This window comes from Musca autumnalis, unplaced genomic scaffold, assembly GCF_047663935.1.
Source record: "Musca autumnalis isolate F117 unplaced genomic scaffold, ASM4766393v1 scaffold_3, whole genome shotgun sequence".
NCBI lineage: Eukaryota > Metazoa > Arthropoda > Insecta > Diptera > Muscidae > Musca > Musca autumnalis.
In genome coordinates this window covers 42,381,673-42,406,833 of record NW_027411866.1, presented here as the reverse complement: position 1 = coordinate 42,406,833, position 25,161 = coordinate 42,381,673, and the positions used below count along the sequence as shown (strand labels likewise).

General features: G+C 37.7%; 1 protein-coding gene across 1 annotated transcript in view; it reads left to right on the top strand.

Moving 5' to 3' along the window:
- Ork1 (open rectifier K[+] channel 1) overlaps positions 1-23,619 on the top strand; it is a 91,668-nt gene extending 68,049 nt beyond the window's left edge. Inside the window, exons 3-7 of the mRNA XM_073973189.1 lie at positions 8,958-9,259; positions 9,333-9,584; positions 9,657-9,760; positions 16,868-17,015; positions 21,034-23,619. Of these exons, the coding sequence (XP_073829290.1) occupies positions 8,958-9,259; positions 9,333-9,584; positions 9,657-9,760; positions 16,868-17,015; positions 21,034-23,232 (3,005 nt within the window). The 3' untranslated portion in view covers positions 23,233-23,619. The remainder of the gene's footprint in view (positions 1-8,957; positions 9,260-9,332; positions 9,585-9,656; positions 9,761-16,867; positions 17,016-21,033) is intronic.
- Positions 23,620-25,161: the final 1,542 nt, after the last annotated feature.

Genomic DNA, 25,161 nt, shown 5'->3' with positions numbered 1-25,161 from the left:
GTTTTCCGAGGACCGCATTCACACGGTAGTTGTTTATCGCATCTGCGACTGCATCCGTGTGAATGCTATTTAAACCTGCTTAATAGGCTTGTAACGTCGGACATCTATTTCTAGATCATGAAGATTCCCCCTGACATGCCTGGGTGGGGAGGTCCTATCCACCAAATGCTGATTGGGATGACTCTCACGGTAACACCCGAACATGTAGATAAAAGATGTCTTCCGAGGACCGCATTCACACGGTAGTTGTTTATGGCATCTGCGAGCGCATCTGTGTGAATGCTATTTAAACCTGCTTGATAGACTTGTAACGTTGGACATCTATTTCTAGATTATGAAGATCCCTCCTGACATGCCTGGGTATGGAGGTCCTATCCACCATATGCTGATTGGGATGGCTCTCGCGGTAATACCCGAGCAGGTGCTGCAACGAGAGCACACTTTTGTGTTGCTGTACAGGAAGAATATTTGTCTCCTCATATAGATGGTCCACTGCAGACGTGAGGAGGCACTCTGTTGCATATCTCAAGACAGCTTTCTGACAGGTTTGAATATTTTTCCATATCGTTGCACAGTCGGCGCATAGTTTACCCTAGACCGATTAATCGCGTTATACGTGGTCAAAAATGTTTCTTTATCTACACCCCAAGCGCTGTCGGCTAGGGACTTGAGGACCTAGTTGCTGTCGAATGTGACCCTTACTATCGACCATGACATTCAACTAAAGGCCTCGACACATAAGCGGATGGCTTTCTGGCTGAAGTCATTTCTGGAAAACGAATAAAGAAATTTCAGAACCACATTTGAATTAGGTCGAACTTGGTCTTTAGTCTTTTACCAGAAATGACTTAAGTGCTCACCTCTCTAGCCCATGTGGTGAACAGGGTTGACGTAGATTTAATGGCAGAAATTTGAATATTTCTCGCATAGTGGTAAGATCAGTCAAATAGCAAATCAGCCTTTCACAAATGACATCAGTAGTGGAATTCTCTAACGCAATTTTTGGTTACCGACGAAAATCGGTAAAATTTAAAATGCTTACGTTTTTGTAATTAATGAAATTTGTCGGTAAGTTACCGACCAAAATAAGGTTGTTGCTAGGTACTCTCGATAGCAAAAGTGTTGACAACTTTTATTGGTACTTTTCATTCATGATTTTGCGTTTTAAATTTACCTACTTTTGTCGGTAACCAAAAATTCCTTAGAGAATCCCACTACAGGGATAGTGCCCGACGCCAAGATCTTAAGGGCTGGGTACATAAGTTGCCTCGCCTGGTTGCCTTGGTTTCCTGCTTCATTTCTGACATAACAAAAATAAAAGAATAAAGAAGAAAAGGGCAACCTAGTTCGAAATTGGCTCGGCCTTCTTTATTCTTTTATGTTATGTCAGAAATGAAGCAGGAAAGCAAGGCAACCAGGCGTGGCAGCTTATGAAACCAATCCTTTTAAACACCCCCATACATTATGATCTGAAAAGTTCCAGACATATCACCCCACCTTGGAGTACTCTCTGTTTCAACCTACGGGACTTGGAATTCTTGTTCCTGAATTGCACGTACGACTGGCGTCCACTCATAAATTGATTATCCAACGTCACAAACTTGGCCAGAGGGTAGTCTGCTCGATGTCCTCAAACAACGTGGAGTGCTTGACAGTATGAAAGGCATTTGAAAAGTCAAGCGACACCATCACGGCTTGCTCTGGTAGAATCTTCAACCTTGCTCTCATCGGCAGCTGGATAGCTATTTCTGACGCTGGGGAGGATTAAAGCCTCAAGGGTCTTTGCTACGGGCGAAAAAAGCGAAATCGGTCTGTACGAATCACCTCTGCAGGCATCCTTGCCTGGCTTCAGTAGCGGGACCACCATTTAGTGAAGTACTCGACTAAATGCACAACGTTACCATGCAGATGGATGATTTAGCGTTCCAGATGTCATTTGCAACATCATCGTGGTTCATCCTCGACATTTTTGTGGTTCATCCTCGACAGTAAGAATTCTAATGCGTCGGAGTACTGTTCTCTTCGTCCTGTCAATTCCGGAATGCTCAATAAACTGTCGATAAAAATAATTTGCGCACCTCTACGGGTCGGTCACCGTAACTGAGGTCCTATCTTCCTTCTTTCCAGAGTTCGAGAGTGACTTAACCGTGAGTGACCTTTTCGTGTTCCAAAGTTGCAACTCTTCGAATGATTTAGGTCCCTTTCCGCTTATGCTCACCAACCAACCTTTTAACTTCCAGTATTCATTTCTTAGCTGTGGAGTTACAGGGGTTGGCACGCTAATTTGCTAACCCGCCTCTGCTGGGAAATTTTGTCTCACTTCGGCTAGTCGATCAGCAGATATATGGCGAGCGGTTGAACTTCCTTTCTCCTACCCGAACATCAGAATGGTTGGGCAGATCTCTGAAGAGGTGATTAGTGTACTCTCTGAAACAGAGGTGATGAAATCGGGCAGTCTGATGATGGACAAAATTATGAGGATATGGTCTGACCTAAGAAAAACGACGAGTTGTCGGGTTGGTAGGTGATGTCATTTGTCAGACCAGGGGCTAGATTCTCGTTCTATGAAATTTTGGAATGAAAAATATTTTATTTATAATTTTTTTCATTAGAAATTTTTCTCCTTTATACCCTAGACAGACGGCAGAGTTAATTTGCATTAAAAATGTCCTAATTTGAATTAATTTTTCACCCTGACAGACGATAGTTTCTGCATTTATGAAACAGCTGTTTGTGTTGTTTGTTTGTATCCAGCAGACCATTTCATAAAGCTTTACAAAAGTTCGCCAAAATATGCGAAACAAATACACTTTCTACCATTGACCTTTTCACCACGATGAAGCAAAAATAAATTTAATTTATTCGCGATATTTTTGAGTCTTTTTAATATTATAAAAATATTGCAAAACTTTATAAAAACATTTGAAGAAGATATAATTTTCGATAGAATTGGTATGGTGGGTAATGAATTTTTTTGTGAAAATAAAAATTTGAAAAAGAGATCTGTTAGAAGGCGTGAAAAACGATTAGCTGCTATTCTACTCGCGAAAAACCACTATTTATTTTGAAGAAACGCGAAACTTGCTGATTTGCTTTCCATTTTTATTTTCTTAAACATGGAAATTTGACAAAAGACAATTGAATTTCAACAGCATTGCCATATTGAAATTGCTAAATTCAGTTTAAATTTCCTTTGATTTTGTGCATTAAAAATGTGGATAATGCTCGAATTAATTTGAATTAAGGCAGTTAATGCAAATTAACGCTGCCGTCTGTCTAGGGTATTAGAAAATGTTTGATTCCACATTTTCATAGAAGCAGAATTGAGCCCCAGGTGTCTGACAAACAGTTACATTCTTCGCTAATTCTGGTGGGGCGTCCTCATTGACCGTGCAAAATGTAGAGCTATCAATCTGCCCAGCAGCACTATATCCCTCTGTTCGTTTCCGAGGATCGAATGCCACAACACATGACGTGCATTAAAGTCCCCCAAGACTTGGCCGTTATGAACTTCTAACCCTGCGTTTACAAATGCCAGTATTGGCACGACAATAGCAAAAATACAAACCTTTTTCACAAATACATTTATAAAATTTTAAATATGTATAGAGAAAAGTATGAATGTATTGGTGAAAATGGTTTGTAACTTTGCTATTGTCTTGCCAATACTGTCTGTGTGTAAACGCCTAGTAAAAGCGAGCTAATGTTGGGCCTATAACCTGGAGCAACTCTACCTAGGCAGTTCCACACCTGACTGCTACCCCCATACATTCCATGTACGGGTCATTAGAGTCAGGCTAAAGCGAGATAGGTCTGTATTGAACAGACTGGTGCAATAGGGAAGTTTATCCCCCACCTCAACTTCTGGTGTGATCCTTCCTCAGAACATTGTAACAACGCTGTAAGCTGCAGTTGTCAGGCTAAAGCGAGATAGGTCTGTATTGAACAGACTGGTGCAATAGGAAAGTTAATCCCCCACCTCCACTTCTGGTGTGATCCTTCCTCAGAACATTGCAACAATGATGTAAGCTGCAGTTGTGATTGAGCTTGGTTTAATGTACAGCCGCGGCCATGGAATCCGCTATTTCCTTGGAATCCAGCAACAAACAGCAACGTCAGGTGTTAAGTGCTGCGTGTGTGCTGATGACAAAGACTCACAACGACAACACATCCAACGTTTGAGTAAAGTTGGGCGTAATTTCCGATAAAAGAATAAAGAAGAATTCGATCTATGTTGTACTTGCTCTTTTAATCTTTTATCAAAAATGCCGCCCAACTTTACTCAAGCTGAAAAACATCCAACTTTTCAGTAAAGTTTGGTTTTGATAAAAGAGCAAGCGCAATATAGATCGAAGTTTTCTTGATTATTTTATCAGAAATGGCGCCCAACTTAACTGAAAGGTTGGATGTGTTTTCATATGTTTTTCATGTGATTTCGATATCTTAACGAAACTTGTATGAAGTGGTTGACATAATTTCGGACCGAAATGTCGGAGCGAACTCGGCTCGATTTCGGTCAGAATTTGGAACGAAATCGGAAAAAATTCCTTGGGAAATTCGGAAGTCGAATTTTTTCCGAGTTTTCTTACAGATTTCTGAACGATTTCGCAATAATGTAGTATGAAAATCGGAGATACCTTCCGAATCTTTGTAAAGATTTCTGAACGATTTTGGAATAATGTCGTATGAATAGCGAAGGAAAAAAAATTCTCTGACGCCTCTTTTTTATTGATCAATGTTTTCTTTGTAATGTTTTTTTATTAGAAGATTGTATTTTCAAACGTTTCTAATGATTTTCACTGTTGTTATCATTTTGAAGTTATACAATGCTTATAGAACAATGTAAACTTTGTGTACGAATATGTTGAGTCTATCTGCACTAGCTTGTGCTCTGTTTCAGAACCTGCAAGATGCTACTATTTTTTACTACGATAACATTTGTTCCTTTATGTTATCAGAAAAAATAGTAAAAATTAGTAGATTCTTGCAGTTCTGAAACAGGCCATTAAATTATTATATGTTGCATTTACATACTGTTACGGAATTAGATTTAACTAATGTCCGTGTAGACGTTGTTTTATTCCCCGATACGATTTGTACCAAATAAAACAGGGTTCGTTTTAGATTACGTTTCTACAATGCTTTATTTACTTTATTACACTTATTCAGAACCGACTTTAATTACAAAGCACACAGCAAGTCTCTAGTTAGCACGCAGCTCTTATTTAACCGATCTGTTCAGTTCAACGCTTAGAACACAACTCAACTCAATGTTGCCATTCGTAACTCTATTTATACCCAAAATCTCCTTGGTATAGAAATATCTAGAACATATGGCAACCTCTCGAATCTGTGCAGCGAACACACAGACGCACATTCGCACTAAGCGAACAACCATACTCACATACATACAAGTAGACAAGCACAGTAATGACGTAATTACAACAACAAACAACTACACGAAATACAAGAAGTAGGAACTAAACGATAATTACATTATTGTGGCAAAACAAACAAAAGAACATTAACAAAAGGTAATGTAACGACTAGAATGATGAAGAGAGTTCTACATGGTAGTTGTTGTTGCTTAAATATAGTAAATGCGTAATACAAACTTTACGTTATAATTCAAATTTTTAAATTAACGGAAATAAAACTAAACTAACATAAACCTATCAGTTACATTCGTAACAATACATTTAAAATATTAAAAAAAATTGTATGCGAATTTTATAACCAACCATTTTGTTTTTCGACAAGAAACTAAAATGAAACCAACCCTTGCTGTTAGATATATACCAAAGGTGGTTGTTGTGCGAAGGGAAATTTATTTCCGACATATCAATCCGAATTCGTACCGAAATCGAAGAAAAAATTGGTATATTCGAAGGGAAATTTACTTCCAAACTTCTCTTCGAAATCTGAACGAATTCCCCTATGAAAAATCGTATAGAAATCGGAACGAAATCTGAACGATTTAGCGTTCGAATTTGTTCAGATGTGCCGGAACAAGTTCGTGTACAAGTACGTCAGCCAGGCCAACGAGGCCTTTAGAATTTCTACAAAGAGCCCAACTTCACTTTAAATATAACGGACGGAGCTCTTTTTATACCCTCCACCATAGTATGGAGAGTATATTAAGTTTGTTTTTCCGTTTGTAACGCATTGAAATACTCATTTGCGACCCTATAAAGTATATATATTCTTGATCAGGGTAAAATTCTAAGTCGATCTGAGCACGTCCGTCCGTCTGTGGTAATCTCTCTAGCATCCACAAAAATGGAGATAGGACGCTGAAATTTTGGGAAGATGCGTCTTTTGTTTGCAGGCAGGTCAAGTTCGATGATGGGCTATGTCGGTCCACGTTTTGGTATAGCCCCCATATAACGGTACCCCCCGATTTACGGTATTTTGACGTTTTTAGCTACATTTTCAGACCGATTTGGCTATAATTTGACATATAGGGTTCTTAAGTGTCAATAAACTTATATAACAAAAATTGTGGACATAGGTCCACGTTTTGGTATAGCCCCCATATAACGGCAACCCCCGATTTACGGCATTTTGACGTTTTTAGCTACATTTTCAGACCAATGTAGCTATAATTTGACATTTAGGGTTCTTAAATGTCAATAAACTTATATAACAAAAGTTGTGGACATAGGTCTACGTTTTGGTATAGCCCCCATATAACGGTACCCCCGATTTACGGTATTTTGACGGTTTTAACTACATTTTCAGACCGATTTAGCTATAATTTGACATTTGAAGTTCTTAAATGTCAACAAACTTATGTGACAAAACTTGTCCAAAACGTGGACCTATGTCCACATATATCAGACCGATATAGATATAATTTGACATTTAGGGTTCTTAAGTGTAACTAAACTTATATAACAAAAGTTGTGGACCTAGGTCCACGTTTTGGTATAGCCCCCATATAACGGTAACCCCGATTTACGGCATTTTGACGTTTTTATCTACATTTTCAGACCGATTTAGCTATCAGTTGACATTTAGGGTTCTTAAATGTCAATAAACTTATATAACTAGTGGACATAGGTCCACGTTTTGGAATAGCCCCCATATAACGTTACCGCCCGATTTCAGGTATTTTGAGAATTTTACCAACAAGTTTTAACCGAATTATCTGTATTTTGAACATTTGAAATTCTTAGTGGTCACCACACCTCTCCACCAAAAATTGTCAAGAAAGCCCCCATATAACGGTACCTCCCGATTTTCAGTAATTTGATGATTTTAGCTACAATATTAAACCGAACTAGCAGTAATTTGACATTTGAAGTTCTTTGTGGTCGCAACACCTCTCCATCAAAAATTGTCAACATAGGTCCATGTTCGGATATAGCTCCTATGTAACGGTACCTCCCAATTTTCAGTAATTTGGCAATTTTAGCTACAATTTTTAACAGACCTAACTGTAATTTGACATTTGAAGGTTGTAGTGGTCACCACACATCTGCATCAACAATTTTCAACATAGCTCCAATATAACGATACTTCCCGATTTTCGGTACTTTGAGGATTTTACTTAAAATGTTTAACCAACGTAGGTCCATGTTTTTGTATAGCCCCAAAACAAAACTCAAGATTTTCCGTATCTTAGCTTTATTTTTTGGACGAACTTTCTGTAATTTGAAATTTAAAAGTCAACAAAAATTCTGCAACAAAAATTGTTCATTTAAGTTCATATTTTCGTATAGCCCACATACCTCCGAACTAGCTGTTAATGACATTTGAAGTTCCCATGTTATGTACCAATTTTCGGTATTTTGAGGATTCTAGCTGCAATTTTTAACCGAATTAGGAGTTATTTGACATTAAAGGCTCCCATCAAAAACTGTCAACATAGGCCCATGTTTTATTATAACCCCTATATAACAGTACCTCCCAATTTCTAGCCCAACAAAAATTGTCAACAGTTAGATATAGGCACCATAAAAAAGGACCTCCTGAATGAAGCATTTTATGTACATTATCTGGTATTTTAACGTACTCACTTAAAGTTGGGGACAGCAATGAATATTTTATGGTGGAGGGTATGAAAAGTTCGGCCCGGCCGAACTTAATGCTTTTTTACTTGTTTACATTAAAACAATCAGTGAAATCACAACACCACCTGACACGACTTCCACATCCTTTTTGTTGGGGCATTTATTTTGAATGTCAATGTTATTCCCATCGTACATTCCAGCAACTCTTCCGCAAATACAGATCGTTAACGTAACAATTTCCTAATCCATGTAATTTGATCAGCATATCGTATCATCTCTGGTTAACTGAATCATTTAAATTACATAAAACGTTTACATTAATTAGTCTGTTTCATTCATTCTGGGCGTTATTATTGTGTCGGCAGTGATCCACTAGTCTGACCGATTAAAAACAAGTGATAAGAATCCATTGTGTTAGGTTAATTGTTTGATTAAACGTAAATTTAGGTGTGTTTTGCCTACAAATGATTTGATTACATTTTTTTTAAACCAATTTGATTTGCAATGATTTAAATTGATTAGTTGGACGGAAATGTTTGCCGACAATGTGCAGTTTTATAGGGGATTTCATTTATTTAGATTTTTTTCATTTGTTTGTTGTAAATTGACATTGATATTGAACTTTTTGTGCTGGCCAGTGGAATTTTATTTGTTAATTTTGAGAAATGACCTTGAGATGTAATGTGATAAGGGAATTGAGAGCGAGTTTTGCGTGGCACAGAAATTTGCAATCAGAGATTTAAATTTGCATTTACATAAACATTTGTGAGGCTATTCTGAACGTGGGTTTTGTCTTTCTGCCGTTTCTACTTAAAGGAGAAAGTGAGAAAACTCACGAGGAATTTTTGTTCAGAATAACCCCTTGGTGATTTGCAATATGTTTTTCAATTTATCTCTTCAAGATGAATAAATAGTATAATGAATGTTTTCTTTTTTTTACAGAATATATCCTCGAACAGTTGGATGATAAAAATGTCACAACACAAAATGAAGTATTGGAACGTATTACGGAATATTGTGGCAAACCCGTTACAGACTATCGGAATGATGAATATGAAATACCCTACACATGGACATTTTATCATTCATTCTTTTTTGCCTTTACGGTGTGCTCAACGGTCGGTTATGGAAATATATCACCGTCCACCACCCTGGGACGTATGATAATGATTGTTTATTCGGTGATAGGCATACCAATTAATGGTATATTATTTGCTGGTTTGGGTGAATATTTTGGAAAAACGGTAAAGATTTTTGTAGCAATATATTTAAACACTTAAAATGTTAATAAGTTCATATTTTTTGTCCCCATCACAGTTTTCTGCCATATATCGACGTTATAAAAAGTACAAAATGACCCATGACGTCCACTATGTACCGCCACAATTGGGTCTAATAACAACGGTTCTCATAGCATTGGTTCCGGGAATAACGTTATTTTTGTTAATACCTTCATGGGTATTTTCATATTTTGAGGACTGGCCATTTTCATTGGCCTTCTATTATTCCTATGTAACAACCACAACAATTGGTTTTGGTGATTATGTACCAACGTTCCAGCCTCAACAGGTAGGCTACAGTTTTGCTATTCTTTTTATTATAATATTTAATTTACCTGTCTTTTTATCTCTTTTACTTTAGCCTCGAGAATTTGGCGGTTGGTTTGTGGTTTATCAAATATTCATAGTTGTCTGGTTCATATTTTCTTTGGGCTATCTCTTGATGATTATGACCTTTATAACTAGGTAAGTTAGTAAAGCATCGAAACGGGCACATTTTCGGGAGTGTTTTTTTTTGGGTTTTATGTATAAATGAAATCGGCACCAAACTATTAATGGAACACTTAGAGCCAAAACAGAATGAAGCTGCTGTTAGACCTAAAATCATTGTACTGAGCTTGACGTCATGTAAAGCTGTTTGCTGGGTTAACCGAATTAACCTTCTTTATGAGGATTTATTTGGAGTAAACGCATGGCTTTCATTCTGTTCTGGTCTTTATATCACCGTAACTTATCTTATTATTTTCCAATTAAATTGAATCTAACACTAATATCTTTGCACACATATCTATTTCATTCAGATTAACAAAAGCCTCAATTTCAATTCATAGTATACCCCTTACTATAGAAACATCAAATCCCGACATCATCTACTGCTAGTCACAATCCATGTTGGACTTCATTAGAGTTGTGTCAATTTAGTTCAATTGAACGATTTAGTTCACTATGTAGTTCCAATCGATTGCATCGTCATCTTCACTCATACGTTTTGGAACTAGGACCAATATTGCCCAACTCTAGACTTCATCCCCATATTATTTCTTTTTCTATTTGGATCTACATGACCACATATTTTGTGGATTAAGCTGTTCTTTTCTGCTTTTATTATGGTTTTCCAATAAGATGCCCTCTGATCAACTTTAGGCCTCGGTACATAAGCGACTAGATTTCTTGATTAAATTATTTATGGTAGTAGACTAAAAGGCAAGGGGCAACCTAGTTCGAAAAAGTCCTCGGTACATAAGTGATTGACTTTCTTGCTTAATGTTCTTGAGACGATTCGAACTCAAATTCGTTCGAATTACTACCAAACTCCTGTTATTGTTTAAAATTGTTGTTTGTTTGAAAACACAAATGAAACAAATATTTTCAAAAAAAAAAAAAACAAAAGTTTGGTAGTAGTTCGAACAATTTGAATCGTCTTACCCTGCGTTTACACATGACAGGACGGTTGAGTACATGTATTGATTGCCAAAAACCCAAAACTTGCCTGTGTGACGTAGGCGTTCAGACAACTGCAAAAACAGTTTTAAAATTATGATTAAAAATCGTCGATTTCTTTTTGTTTTCCGTTCACACATTTTGTTTTTGTTTTGTTTCATCCCTGTCCTGTTGTCTGTTTTGTTATATGAAATAGTTTTGTTTTCATTTATTCAGAAATGTCCATGTTTGCTGTCTACGAAAATTACCAGACAGTGCCGAGGCAACTAGCCAAATGTTTGTATGTATTAGTAAATCAGAGTTGTATTTACAGACAATCTGTCCTGTGTAAATGCCATGTTAGTGAAACAGGCCACAATAAAGGCCTGTGTACATAAGCAGCCTCATCGTCCGGCTTTCTTGCCTTGCTTCATTTCTGACATAATAAAAATAAAAGAATAAAGAAGAAAAGGGCAACCTAGTTCGAAATTGGCTCGGCATTCTATATTCTTTTATTTTTATTATGCCAGAAATGAAGCATGGTAGAACAAAGAAGGTAGAGTAAATACTACAACGAATACAACTCAACAACAACCACATAGGAATTTGTTTTTGTTTGCAATGTTAGTGTCACCGGTAAATGTAAAGAAAAAACAAGGAAATGTCTATAAATTATTAGAATATATAAAACTAATATTTTTTCACATTTGATTGAATATATTAAAAAACATTAATGAAAAATCGTTACATTTTCAATTTGAAAGTACTCATATCATTCTACTTAATGGATAATTTCACGCAAAAAGTAGAATTCTTGAAAACATGTTTGGGTTCGCTAAAAATTCATTGAAAAAGGAGAAGCTGTTTCAAACTTTTGTTTTTGAAATCAAAGAAGCACATGTTTATTGGGGCTTTAATTGTTTCAATTATATAACAAAATACCACACATATTAAGAAATATTTAGTTTTAGTTTTAAAATATCAAGGCCACCGCCGAATCCGATAACTTTCCGAAATAAATCCAAAACTAATTGGGCTAAATTCGGAAAACAAGTTAAAGATAGACTAGGGCAAGAAGTTGAGGTTTGCCTAAGCAAAGAAGGTATTGATAGGAATGTCAATAAACTAACAGAGGCTCTAGTAAGGTCTTTCGAAGAAAGTTGTCCACTTCGAGAGAGGAAATCTGCCTACGAAAAACCCTGGATGACAGGGGAAATTCGTAACAAAGGCAAAGAGGTCCGAAGACTTTACAATAGGGCAAAACGTAAAAAAGCAGCTGTATTCTGGGACAACTACCAAACAAAACTAAAAGAATACAACAAAATGACAAGAAACGCCAAACGGAACTCCTGGAAGCTTTTTTGTGAACAGGTAGATAGCGTGAATGACGTCTCTAAAATTAAAAAGTTTCTATCTAAAACTCACTCACAACCCGAGCTTCTGGTTGATGAGACGGGTAAAAAGATGGAAACAGCCGAGGAAACTCTAAGCCTTCTGATGAGAACGCACTTCCCGTCGAGTACTACGGCACATACAGTGTCACCGATGGAGATAGCTTATGCATCAGAAGAAGCACCAAAAATCAACAACTTGATGATTAAAGAAGCAATAATGAGCTTCTCACCATACAAAGCAGCGGGACCAGACCAGATTTTCCCAGCCTTACTTCAAAGGGAAGTGGACTATATTTCGTCCAATCTGGTCGAGATTTTCAATGCTTGCTTAAACTTTGCGTATACTCCATTGGCCTGGCAAGAGGCAAGGGTAGTATTCATTCCCAAGCCCGGCAAGTCAAGTTATGCAATACCAAAATCTTATCGTCCGATAAGTTTAACTTCATTCTTACTCAAAACAATGGAACGGACGGTCGACACCATGATAAAGAGTAACATCCCTAACGATATGCTCAAGTACAAACAACATGCATACGTAAAAGGTAGATCAGTGGAAACCGCATTACATGAGGTAGTACACCACATAGAGAGAACCTTCGAGATGAAATTGTATACTCTCGCAGTTTGCATCGACATCGAAGGAGCGTTCAACAACGTCAGCACCGAAACGCTAATCCACTCCTTAGACGAGTTTCAGGTAAACCGGGCCTTGAGGCACTGGATAGACCACATGCTAAGGAATAGATGGATAAGCTGCGCGCTACAAGACGTAACAAAAAGAGACAAAGTTGGTCAGGGGACGCCACAGGGAGGAATACTATCACCTCTCCTATGGGTTACCACCATAAATAGTCTACTAAGGAACTTAACCGACGAAGGATTTGAACCCATCTGCTATGCAGACGACGTTATAATACTTCTTAGGGGAAAGAATCCAAATATACTCTGTAGAAGGGCCGAAACGGCTCTAAAAATAGCATACAACTGGGCTAGACCGAGAGGTCTAAATGTCAACCCGGAAAAAACAGAATTATGTCTATTCACTAGGAAAACGAAAATAGGAGCTTACGAAGAACCCGTTTTCCTAGATAAGATGATAAACATTTCTACAACAATTAAGTACCTGGGAGTAATTCTAGACAGGAAACTTAAATGGAGAGACCATATTCAGGAAAGGGCTAATAAAGCCCACAGATGTTGGTCAACCTGCAGAAGAGCTATAGGCTCAAAATGGGGTTTCAATCCTAGGATGACACACTGGTTATACAGAAGCGTAATTAGACCGATTCTAACTTACGCTTCTGTGGTATGGTGGACAGCTACGGACAAGAAATGCAACGTAAAAGTACTGCAAAAAGTCCAAAGAACGTGCTGCTTAAGTATTAGCGGGGCAATGAGGACTACACCAACTAGGGCTTTAGAGACAATTTTATTTGTCCACCCAATAGAAATTCAGGTAAGGTATGAGGCAGCCATCGCAGCTATAAGACTTAAGTCGATGAGCGAGTGGATCGTAAGAGACCACCAAACATACCACCAAAACATATTACAGGTTACAACGGGTGAGTCAATAGATCATATTGTATCAGACCGTATACCTGAAACAATTGAATCCGCCTTGTGTGAAATTTTAATACCAGACAGGGACATGTGGATCGATGGAACCCTAGAACGGATGCCAACTGGAAGCTGTGGGTTCACAGACGGGGCCGTTCTAGGGGGGAGAACGGGTCTGGGTCTATATATCGAAGACCAGGAAACTAGAATCTCCCTTCGACTGCCGGATCATAATACGATCCTACAGGCCGAAATCCGAGCGATCACAGAGTGTCTGAACTGGTTTAAAGCTAACACAAGGCCAATCACTGTAAACATCCTAACGGACAGTAAAGCAGCAATTAAAGCAATAACAAGCAAGACGGTGAAATCAAAAACTGTCCTGCAGTGTAAAAAATCAATCAACGACTACTCCCACCATGGTTCTGTTAACATTATATGGGTACCAGGACATAAAGGGATTAGGGGTAACGAGATAGCCAACTCCTTGGCAAGGCAAGCCAGAGAGCAAGCTACGATAAGCCTAGATAATGCTAAGCCTTTAAAAGCGGCGCGTCTAGAGTTAAAAGCATGGGCAGAAAACGCCCATACATCCCTCTGGAATACTGAAGAGAAAGGGAAAAATACAAAAATCCTCTGGGGAAACCCAGACCAGGATAAAACAAAGGAACTCCTTCAAATGAGTAAAAGAGACATTAGTAGACTGACAGGCATCTTTACAGGACACCTAGGGCTACAAGCACACCTGCACAAAATCGGTTGTGCAGAAAGCAGCGAATGCAGAGCATGCGGAGAGGACGACGAAACGTTGGAACACTATCTCTGTCATTGCCCAGCCTTCGCGACGCTAAGAAACCAATTTCTAGGAAATAACACTATACCAGAACTCCACCAAATTAGGGCAAGCGAGTTCAAAAACTTAAGAGATTATGTCAATGGCACAGAATTTCTTAACTGATAAATTTATTTTCTTTTCAATAAATTAAGCAATAAAAAATTTATTCCCCTTAGGCTTCCGAAATTAGAGCGCACAACAGGCCTATACTGGCTTAAGTGTATGCCCCATACGGGCATGTGGCGATTCTTATATTCGCCCCTCTTTTCAACCTAACCTAACCTATGGAATTTGACACTAACATTACAGCCAAGTTCAGTCAGCTGGGTATTGCTGTTACCATATATTGTTCTACCATGGCCTTCAAGGCCATCCTTGCTTTCCTGCTTCATTTTTGACATAACAAAAATAAAAGAATAAAGAAGAAAATGACAACCTAGTTCGAAATTGGCTCGGCCTTCTTTATTCTTTTATTTTATGTTATGTCAGAAATTAAGCAGGAAAGCAAGGCAACCAGGCGAGGCAGCTTATGTACCCAGGCCTTAAGTCATTTCTGAAATATAATAAAAGGCAAATGGCAACCTAGTTCGAATTTGTCAGGTCTACGTTCTGACAGGTTCCATCGCGTTGTACTTATGTTCGCGGACCACAATGGCAGCAACCTATCGCGTTGTATGTGGTCAACAAGGTTTCTTTGTCGACTTTCTTCCTACAACTCAGCTTGTCGCTAATAGCTGTGGCATGCGCGGTTGGCGTAAGCATCAAAGACATAAGCTTTGTTCCTTTACCTTTTTAATGGTAAGGGTGGTAAAAGAGAAAAGTGTCAAAATTGCTCTCTCATGAACATTTTTACCAGAAAAGTAAAGAAACGGGAAAATGGTAGATCAGGCAGCAATGTCAAAAAGAAACATAAAAAAATAAATTTTCGTATTTTATTACACAGTTTTTAATTTAGTTTTGTCAGCGTTCGACTTTTTCTTCTGCTTTTCGTCCGTTTTCTCCTTCATTGTGAAATAATCGTCAAACAAAAATCAGTTCTGCCATTTTTTACCTGCAAAAATTTTGCTGGTAGCCTGGGGTAGAAGAGAAAGCCATTTTCGATCTCTCTCCCCTCTCACTCTCTTAAAAATTGCTTCCAGTTTTGCCACTTTTCGGGGTTAAGGAACGCTTTGCAGGTTAAAAATGGTAACAAATGTTAAAAATGGTAACCTCAGGTAAGTAAAGGAACACAGCTATAAATACAACAAGATAAGACATTTTTTTTAATCATTCATCAGTGAATGGCTTTTGAAGTTAACATAATGTTATATTACGATATGGTGATATAAAATTTTTTTCTTTTATACATTTTTACGTATTTAACCGAATTTACCGATCCAATTGGCATAGAATTATTCTTGAATAGATCCTGGAATTCATAGATTTCGTTTCTGATACCATTACATGAAATGTTCACCCTTGGTTGCGATTTTGAATTATATAACTGCAACCTGTTAAGGGTAATGTTTCTATACAAAGTTTCGTAAACATTTTTTTGTTGCATGCATTTTGTCTAGTCTTATACTATGTTTACATTTACGAAATCCACTCGATTTCAACTGTTAATTCCATTGCTCAAACGTCAAATGAAATCGAATCGATTTCAGATGAGTTTTCATTTAACGTATACACAAAGGAATTGACAGTTGAAATCGAGTGGATTTCGTAAATGTAAACATAGTATTAGTTGTATTTATGTCTTTGTAAGCATGCTGTCGAATGTTACCCCTCGGTTCTTGGGTTAGTTAGTGTTCGAAATTCTGCTACCATCGACCAGGAAATTCAACTTTATGATCATCTCAGCAGTTCCATCTTGTAAATAGATTGGCGGTAGACTTGGTGACTAATATTCAGCATTACCATGAGATACCGTCAGGCCTAAAGACAAAAACGCATCCAACGTTTGAGTATTGTTTTGCGTGATTTCTCGTAGAGGAATTAAAGACAAAGTGCAGCCAAGTTTGAATTTTTCTTTATTCTGCTACAAGAAATAACGCCAAATCCGATGTGTGTTTCGCATTGGTGACATTTGCAACATAATCCATAAAGTTTTTATATGAAACTTACTTCGAAATTTCGTTTTTAACGTATACTATGATATATACAAAAATATGTAAATGTATGTCACTGCACTTTATTGTGATTACCTGTATGTGTACTTTTTGTATAGAACATAGTTTTTATCGTAAATAATACCTTCATAGATAATACTAACGCAAATTTTGGCTTTCAAAAATTTTATTATATAAAACAGCAATTTCTTATGGCAATTCAAAACCAAAACAACACATGTTTATATATGCATATTTTTCTCGATTTCGTTTTCAGAGGTTTACAAAGTAAAAAACTCGCACAGCTGGAACAACAATTATCATCGAATATTAAAGCCACTCAACATCGTATTTGGAGTGGTGTTACCAAAGATGTCGGTTATTTGAGAAGGATACTCAATGAATTGTATATATTGAAATTTAAGGTAATTATTTTAATATTATTGTGCGAATTAATTGTTAATTTACAAAATGCGAATTTTGTTTTGAATGGGTTGCACACTTGGGCGTTATTTTTATTACACTTGATTATGCACACTCAATGGTTATATAATATTTTGGGTTTACTGTTTTTTGTTCACTCCCTCTTTCCTGGGTTTATTTATGAGTTTTATTATTTTTTCATTGTTCATATGAAAAGTAATAATTTTTTTCATAAAAGATTAACAGATTTTTTCCAATTGCTCTTAGTTTTATTAATAGCAATGTCATTGAGGGAGCAATATCTAAAGTAAGTATTGGAATTAAATCACAAAGAAATGTAGTATAAACTTGGTATTTGGATTTATTTAACAGTGAATTTAACTCTCGAAAAGCATATTTGAACAAAAAATCGCAAAATATTTGTTGTTATGTAAAGAAAACTATAAACCTTTAAAAATATAGAGAACGAAACTTTATAAATCCCCTGGCGGGACTCCTGGGCAACTACCTACATGTTCAACATGGTTGCTTTGAAAAAAAAAATGGGATTTACAGCATGTTTATATTATTGCTTTTTGCCGGGATAACCTTCTTTATGAGGATATATTCGACGTAAAAACAATGGAATTGCCATTTGAAACCCAGTGGATTTATTAAATCTGGTTATATGTAAACCTATAGTTCATTTAGACTAGCCATAAATCCTCAACTGGATTTAATAAATCCAGTACAAATCTCATTGCATTCAGATATACCTTTGGAGGATTCAGCTGATTTTTGCTAATAGCACAATTACCAAGGTAGATGCATCAGCCCATCTGATCGAATTTGAAACGTCAAAAGAAGTGGTTGTAAATTGAATTCGTCTCAAAAAACATACGGCAAATTACAAATGTATTGTTTAATATTGAAAAGGTTAGCACATTATGCTACTAATGAGCAAATAGTGAATTATTTTATTAGTCCGGTCAAAATAGACATGCGTATAAGGGGGAAATAACAAAAATTCCCACAAAGCTGAATTTTGGTGGAGAGCTAGGGTTAGCCATTAGAAGCAACGTCCTAAAAGTCCCCATCGGTCGCATGTGTGCAAAACAAGTTATTCGGGGTCAAAGGTCATTTTTGGAGGCATTATTCAGTTTTTTTAATTTTTCTAAAAAACGGTAAAACTTAGCAAAAGCCGGCTAAAGTAAAAGTTGTAGATTTAATAATTGTCTACAAGAGTGATCTTTATGATTCTTAAAAAAGACTTACCATTTTCGAGATATCGCCATCTAAAGGTCAAATAAAGAATTAGCCGCGTAAGTACATTATGAGGCGAACCGGTTAAAGTAACGACAGTATGTGTTAGTTACTTCCGTAAGCTTTCAAACGATATCCACTTTGCAGTAATCGGTTCAGTAGAACCGCGTCTAACCCGGTTTTTAAATTTGGCCTTTCGGGTCGAATAACCGGCTAACCGGATCCGCAACCGTTGAAAATTATACATTTCCGTAATCAGCGCAACACACCCTACCTTCGGACAAAACTTGAAAAAAATCGGAGAGTTTTCGTTAGGGTCGTTCCCGTTGGGCTTTCGATTATACACATGGGTTAAATGGGCTATTTTCGCATAAAATGACTCTAACATTGAATAACTCTACTAAACACGCTCCGATTTTGTTGGATTTTTTTTTAGAAGATAGCTATAATTTCGCTCTTCAAGAAAATATATATTTCTTCGGGGACAGACCCGACTACTTCGCTTATTTTAGCCGGATCGTCTGAAATATGTGCATATTGCCCTTATAAGTGCATCAAAATGATGTGTTTTTTAGAACAGCTATATCTCAAGAATGGTTCCTCCTAGGAAAAAAATTATAAAAGACAAACTTGTAGATAATTTTCTTGTCTACAATATTTACTTTAGTCACTTTTTGATTAGATCAACCGTTTTCAAAAAATAAATCCGAAAACCTAAAAAACCCTTAAAATTTGACCTTTGACCCCGAATAATTTTTTTTGCACACTTGGGATCGATGGGGACTTTTAGGACGTGGCTTCTAATGGCAAACCCTAGCTCTCCACCAAAATTCAGCTCTGTGGGAATTTTTGCTATTTCAATGTCTATTTTGACCGGACTATATCGTTTAGACATCGTATATATTACAGCCTGTTTCACTATGTCGAACGAAAATGAAAACGAAAGAAAAACCACTAAACTCGTGTATGATTTTCAAATTTGTTTCGAAGCAAAAACAATGTCAATATTACCGTGAAAAGCAAAGTTTAGGTGTTTCTCGCAAAGTTTATCAGCCTGTTTCTGTATGTCGAAAGAAGAATGTGTGCGAAAGAAACACGTCCAAACTCTTGTGTGTTTTGTGTTTTGTTTTGAAGCAAAAGCAAAGGTAAAGGTAAAACTATTTCGAAAACTAAAGTTCGGGCGTGTTTCATTCGCACACATTCTTCTTTCGACATACAGAAATTGGCTGTATGTGTTTCTCGTTCGCATTCATTTTCTATCGACATAGTGAAACAGGCCCTTAAGGGCTGAGTACATAAGCTGCTTCGCCTGGTTGCCTTGCTTTCCTAATTCATTTCTGACATAATAAAAATAAAAGAATAAAGAAAAATTTCAGACTGGGTTGCCCTTTTCTTTTTTATTCTTTTATCAGAAGCAAGCAAGGTAAGCAGGCGAGGCAGCTTATATACGCAGGCCTGAGTACGTAAGCTGCTTCGCCTGCTTGCCTAAAACGGCGTTGCATTGGAGCTTTTTGCCGGGTTAACCTTCTTTATGAGGATTTATTTGACATTTGCGCTATGGAATTGACATTTGAAACCCAGTGAGTTTATAAAATCCGGTTATACCCCGTTTGCAATTAACCGGATTAATAATCCCACTGGGTTTCAAATGTCAATTCCATAGCGCAAACGTCAAGTAAATCCTCATAAAGAGGGTTAACTAGGCAAAAATCTCTAATGCAAACGCCATTTAAAGTGCAACGGGGTATAAGTATTGCGTGATAAAGTACATTATCTCGATTTGAATTCACGTAATATGTTTGATTTGTCAAATAAGCAATGTTTATAGCTCATTTAGACTAGCCATAAATCCTCGACTGGATTTAATAAAACCAGTACAAATCCCATAGCATTTAGATATACCTTTTGGAGGATTTAAATGGCAATCAGCTGATTTTTGTTCATAGCACAATTACCAAAGTAGATGCATCAGCCCATCTGATCGAATTTTAAACGTCAAAAGAATTTTTTGCAAATTGAATTCGTCTCAAAAAACATAAGTCAAATTACAAATTTATTGTTTAATACTGAAAATGATAGCACATTATTCTACTAATGCTAACTAAAGAGCAAATAAATAATTATTTTATCGCAGTTTGCCCACCTAAAATAAATAAACGAATTATTTTATCGTTTAGACATCGTAAATATTAGTCTTGGTTGATTAAAATCAACTTTGTATATCAAAAAAGATTTATTTTTTCCGCCTTGTTTACAAATTTTTACATTTTAAATTATTTTTAGTGTAGCAATTCACCGATGCATCTACCTTACTTCTTGTGCCAGCTTGCAACTTTTTGTATTTTCTAGCAACATGTTGCAAAAAAACAGAGTTGTATACGAGGATTTATGCAAGATTTAAAACAAATCCACTCAATACGAGGGTTTATTTTTGTATGGGAAATCTGGTAGATTTTGGCTGGATTTAGCAAATAAAACCTGATAATGTGCTAAATCCGGCTAATGAAGTCATATCTAAATGGGCTATTCCACTCATGCTCGGAAATCCAATCGATTCTCGAAATCCTCAAATACACCCAGAGATGATTTCACACTTATTATCTCCTCTTCATAACAGTGAATGCAGTTCGATTCGATCCTATTTTATCAAACCCAAACAGCGTGTCGGGCAGCACCTATTATAGGGACTACTTTTACGATTCTCCCTCTCAACTGTGTTTTATTTATTTTATTTTAGCCAATTTTAATTCACACTTATCTCTTTTTTCCTCTTTCTAGCCCGTCTATACCGAGCCTGCCGAGTATGAATACTCACTACAACGTTCCCTTTCTTGCCCTGAACTAACAATGTACAGAGTGGATCCCATTCCAATACCAAGTCGTAAACGTGCATTTTCCGAATGTTATGATGCCATTGAAGCTCGCGGTGAGGGTACACCATTTACAATGCATGCTTCATCAGATACTGAGCTAAACAGAATCGATCGTCAGAAATCATTTGAAACGGCTGAAGCCTTCCGACAAACCACGGGTCTGTTGGCAAAAGTGGTTAGTGCTTTGGCCACAGTTCAACCACCGGCACAAGATGAAGACACTACCTTGGGAGCGGCCAGTATGTACGGTGGCTACCATGGCTTCTCCGATTCACAAATATTGGCCAGTGAATGGTCATTCCCCGGTACCAATGAAATACCCAAACCCCGAGGTAGAGCTTGTTCCGATTTCAATTTGGATCCAAAATGGAAAACCGCTAGACGTTCCACAATGCCGGCCCACCAAGAGTGGACTTGGAGTGGTGATAATAATCAAATTCAAGAGGCTATTAATATTCGCTGTCGTCAAATGGATCGCGAACGTGAAAATATCTATCGCAGCAGTTTGGGTCTACCCACTCTCGATCACGTGGTTGATGTAGATGAGGAAGAATTAAATAAGAAATCTCAAGCAGGCAGGCCAAAGAAATTCTCCATACCCGATGGTTTCCGTAAGTTATTTCCATTTAAGAAACGACCATCGCAGGCCGATTGGTCTATTGTGGATGGTGAGAAGGCAGATAAACGTAAATTCTCAGTCGCAAGTGTACCGGAGGCCATACAGCACAATGTTCCCCCACTTGATTACTATAGTACAGTGACGGCCAATGCCAGTCCCACCTATTTCCGTAATGGCAAACCACCATTGCAAACTTCAAATGGCAGCCTTAACACTCGTTTATCGGTTTTGGGTTTGAACAACATCAACGAAAATCCAGGACCAGAGCTAAGTCAACTAGCGGAACCAAACAATGGCAGCTCAATAACAACCAATACTTCGTACACCAGAAATCCACAAGCTCAAGCAGATCGCAAACGAAAGGTATCTGCATTTACACAAAATCCAGCTCTGGCCAATCGCAGATCCAGTATGTTTCCGCCGACCAGTGCTGCAGCAACATTTGCTCAACGGCGAGCCAGTGTTTTCAATCCCGAAAGAAGGGGTAGCACTGTTTCCACAGCTGGTTTTAATCCAAACGCCCGCAGGGGCAGCCTCTTCCCACTGGCTGCCAACGCCAATCGAAGGCCAAGCCTATTCTCCACTGCATCCCAAGAAGATGTGGACGTTTTGGAAAATACTACATTGGCTGATTTGATAAGAGCCTTGGAAGCGGTCCACACCCAGGCTGTGCTGGATGAACAAGTTGAGGCATCATCTCTTGCCAATAAATCGGGAGGCAGTGGACTTTCTAACATGTTCCGTTCCGACAAAAAGAAACGTAAAGTCGGCACTGCTGGCCTAGATACCGATTCCCAAATACCACCCCTATTATCACTGTTTGGCAATGATTCCAAGACCATGAATGCAGCAGCTGCCAATCGTTTGTATGCTCGTCGGTCCACAATTGTTGGGACATTACCACAGACCTCACAGCAGCTCAATCAAACATCTCTAATACCCACCAATTCCAGTAATATATTAACCAGGCGAAGACAATCGACGATACAACTCAAAGATCCTCCACCCAGTTATACGGAGAGAGATAACCAATCTTCGGTGACAAGCACTCCCTCAAGCCAAACTAAATTCAAACGGCGTTTCAGTGTAAGACCAACAGCATTGCAAATACCACCGGGAATGGCACCACCACCGGGAGTTAACATCAATGCCGTTGTATCACAAACACCTTCGGGACCCTCAACATCAGCTGGAGCAATATCTGCACTGGGAACGCCTTCACAAACTGTTCTTCAACGACGTCTGTCATTGAGGCCATCGCCATTGGCTCAGCCTACAATAACCACAACATCGCCAGATGGCTCCACCACTATAAATCCATTGCCATCAACATCGGCGAGCAGCACAACTCGTTTGTTGCCCACTCGACCATCCAACACCAGCACACATTCGCCTTTGTCACGCATTGTCCAAATATCACAAGCTCAACGTAAATCTAGCATGCCGGATGGCTTTAGCTCATCACACAAACCAACAGATAAATAAGTTCAAGGCAGGTGGAATATGGATTTTTTTCTTTTTATTTCATTTTACTTGCAACACAATGTTGTAATATTAAACTTTGCATAGTTTGTTGATTGGAAGCAAACGAAAGTCGTGATGCATTGTGTCTCCGAATGACTTCCATAACCTGACTTTAGAAAAGTCACTAAACATTCTAAAAAATTATTGTTTTACTTTTATTTATTTAATAATATTTCCAAAATATTGCCAAATATTTGTTAAAAAGACAATAAACAATGTTTTTTTTTTGTAGTTTTAGTCATTAGTTACGCAATAAGTAAAATAAATATGTAGACATCTATACATAAGTACAAGTATTTAGTATTTATTGTTAAAATAAACGAGCAGAAATGAACAAATTTTAAAAAAGCACGAATTAAAAAATTTTTGAAAAAGGCTAACATTTGTGGTTTATTTTCTTTCTCTTTGGTTGGGATTTAAACACATTAAACCCCTTTAAATCAGCCCTGCTCAGAACGGTGAAATGTTTCTCCATCAATTCTCTTTCGGTTTTTGATGAAACAAAAACAAGTGAATATTTGTGTAGATTTGTTGTTAAAATTATTAATTGTTTAATCAGGGGAATCGTTTTTGAGGATACTGAAGTACAAAAAAGGATGAAATATCGAAAGAAACTTCCAAAAATCGTTCTTTCCTAATTTCTCTTAAATGGTTTTAAGAGCAGCCATGCTTAAAAACTCCCAGGCCAGATAGCACCATACCTGCGATGATGCAGAATACATCTGAGCTGCTGATCCCTTGTCTGGAGAGTATTTTCAGAGCGTGTCTGATTTTGTCATACATTACAGCTCTATGAAGAGAAGACACGGTGACATTCATCCCTAAGGCGGGCAAACCTCGCCACACACTTCCAAAAGACTATAGGCCAAGCATGGTCACATTTGGCACGGCGGTGCCGATGATTTTCGCCAATTTACACGCACACGACCCGAATGCACTGAAAGAGCGTACAAAAGAGAACAAATGTTTTGATTTGTTATTGTTTTATAGCTTGCGTGAATACAAACTTACTAACACAGTGTTATAAGTTGCCAATAATTTGAATACATTCACATTTTCTCCGTTCTCTTTTTCGTCATGCCTGCTATAGGCCGATCAGACTGTCATCCTTTCTGCTAAAAACTCAGTTCTGCTCTGGATGTCTACGCTAAAGGGAAATCGGTAGAAACTACGCTGTTGTCGGGTTTATTGAGAGGAATATGGACAACTCTAATTTTAAGTTAGTCCCGGCCCACACTACAGTAATTTCACTGAAATTTTGATATGAAATTATGCGTCTCTAGATCGACGTCCATAGTAGAGTAAAATCATTAAATTGCTGTAGTGGGGAATTCGATTTAAGAACACCTAATTTCATGAAATTATTTAATGAAATTCACGCTAGTGTGGACCGGGACTTAGCAGCCTTTCTAGATATAGAGGGAGCCTTTAATAACATTAATTTGGATTCAATAATAATTCACTTGTGGACGAAATGCTTAGTAGTAGGATAACAAATTCAAACATCGGTGACAGTTCCATTAGGAAGTCTGTCCCCAGAGGCATACCTCAAGGAAGAGTACTGTCACCATTACTGTGGCTCCTATTGATCAACGAAATGTTCCAGGAATTTGACAAACTCAGTATTAGAACCATAGCATACGCCGATGACGCTGTTTTGATAAAATTCCCACAGACCATATCGGATGTTATGCAAGGAGCCCTGGTCAAGTTAGCGGGATGGGCCCATCGAAACGGGGTAAATTCCTCTAAAACAGAGATGGTCATTTTCACATAGAAGAGGAAAATTGATACATTCATTCTATCAACTCTGGACGGTGTCACTTTAGAACACTCTTCGGAAGCCAAGTATCTAGGCATAACTATGGACCATTAGCTATCATGGAAAAG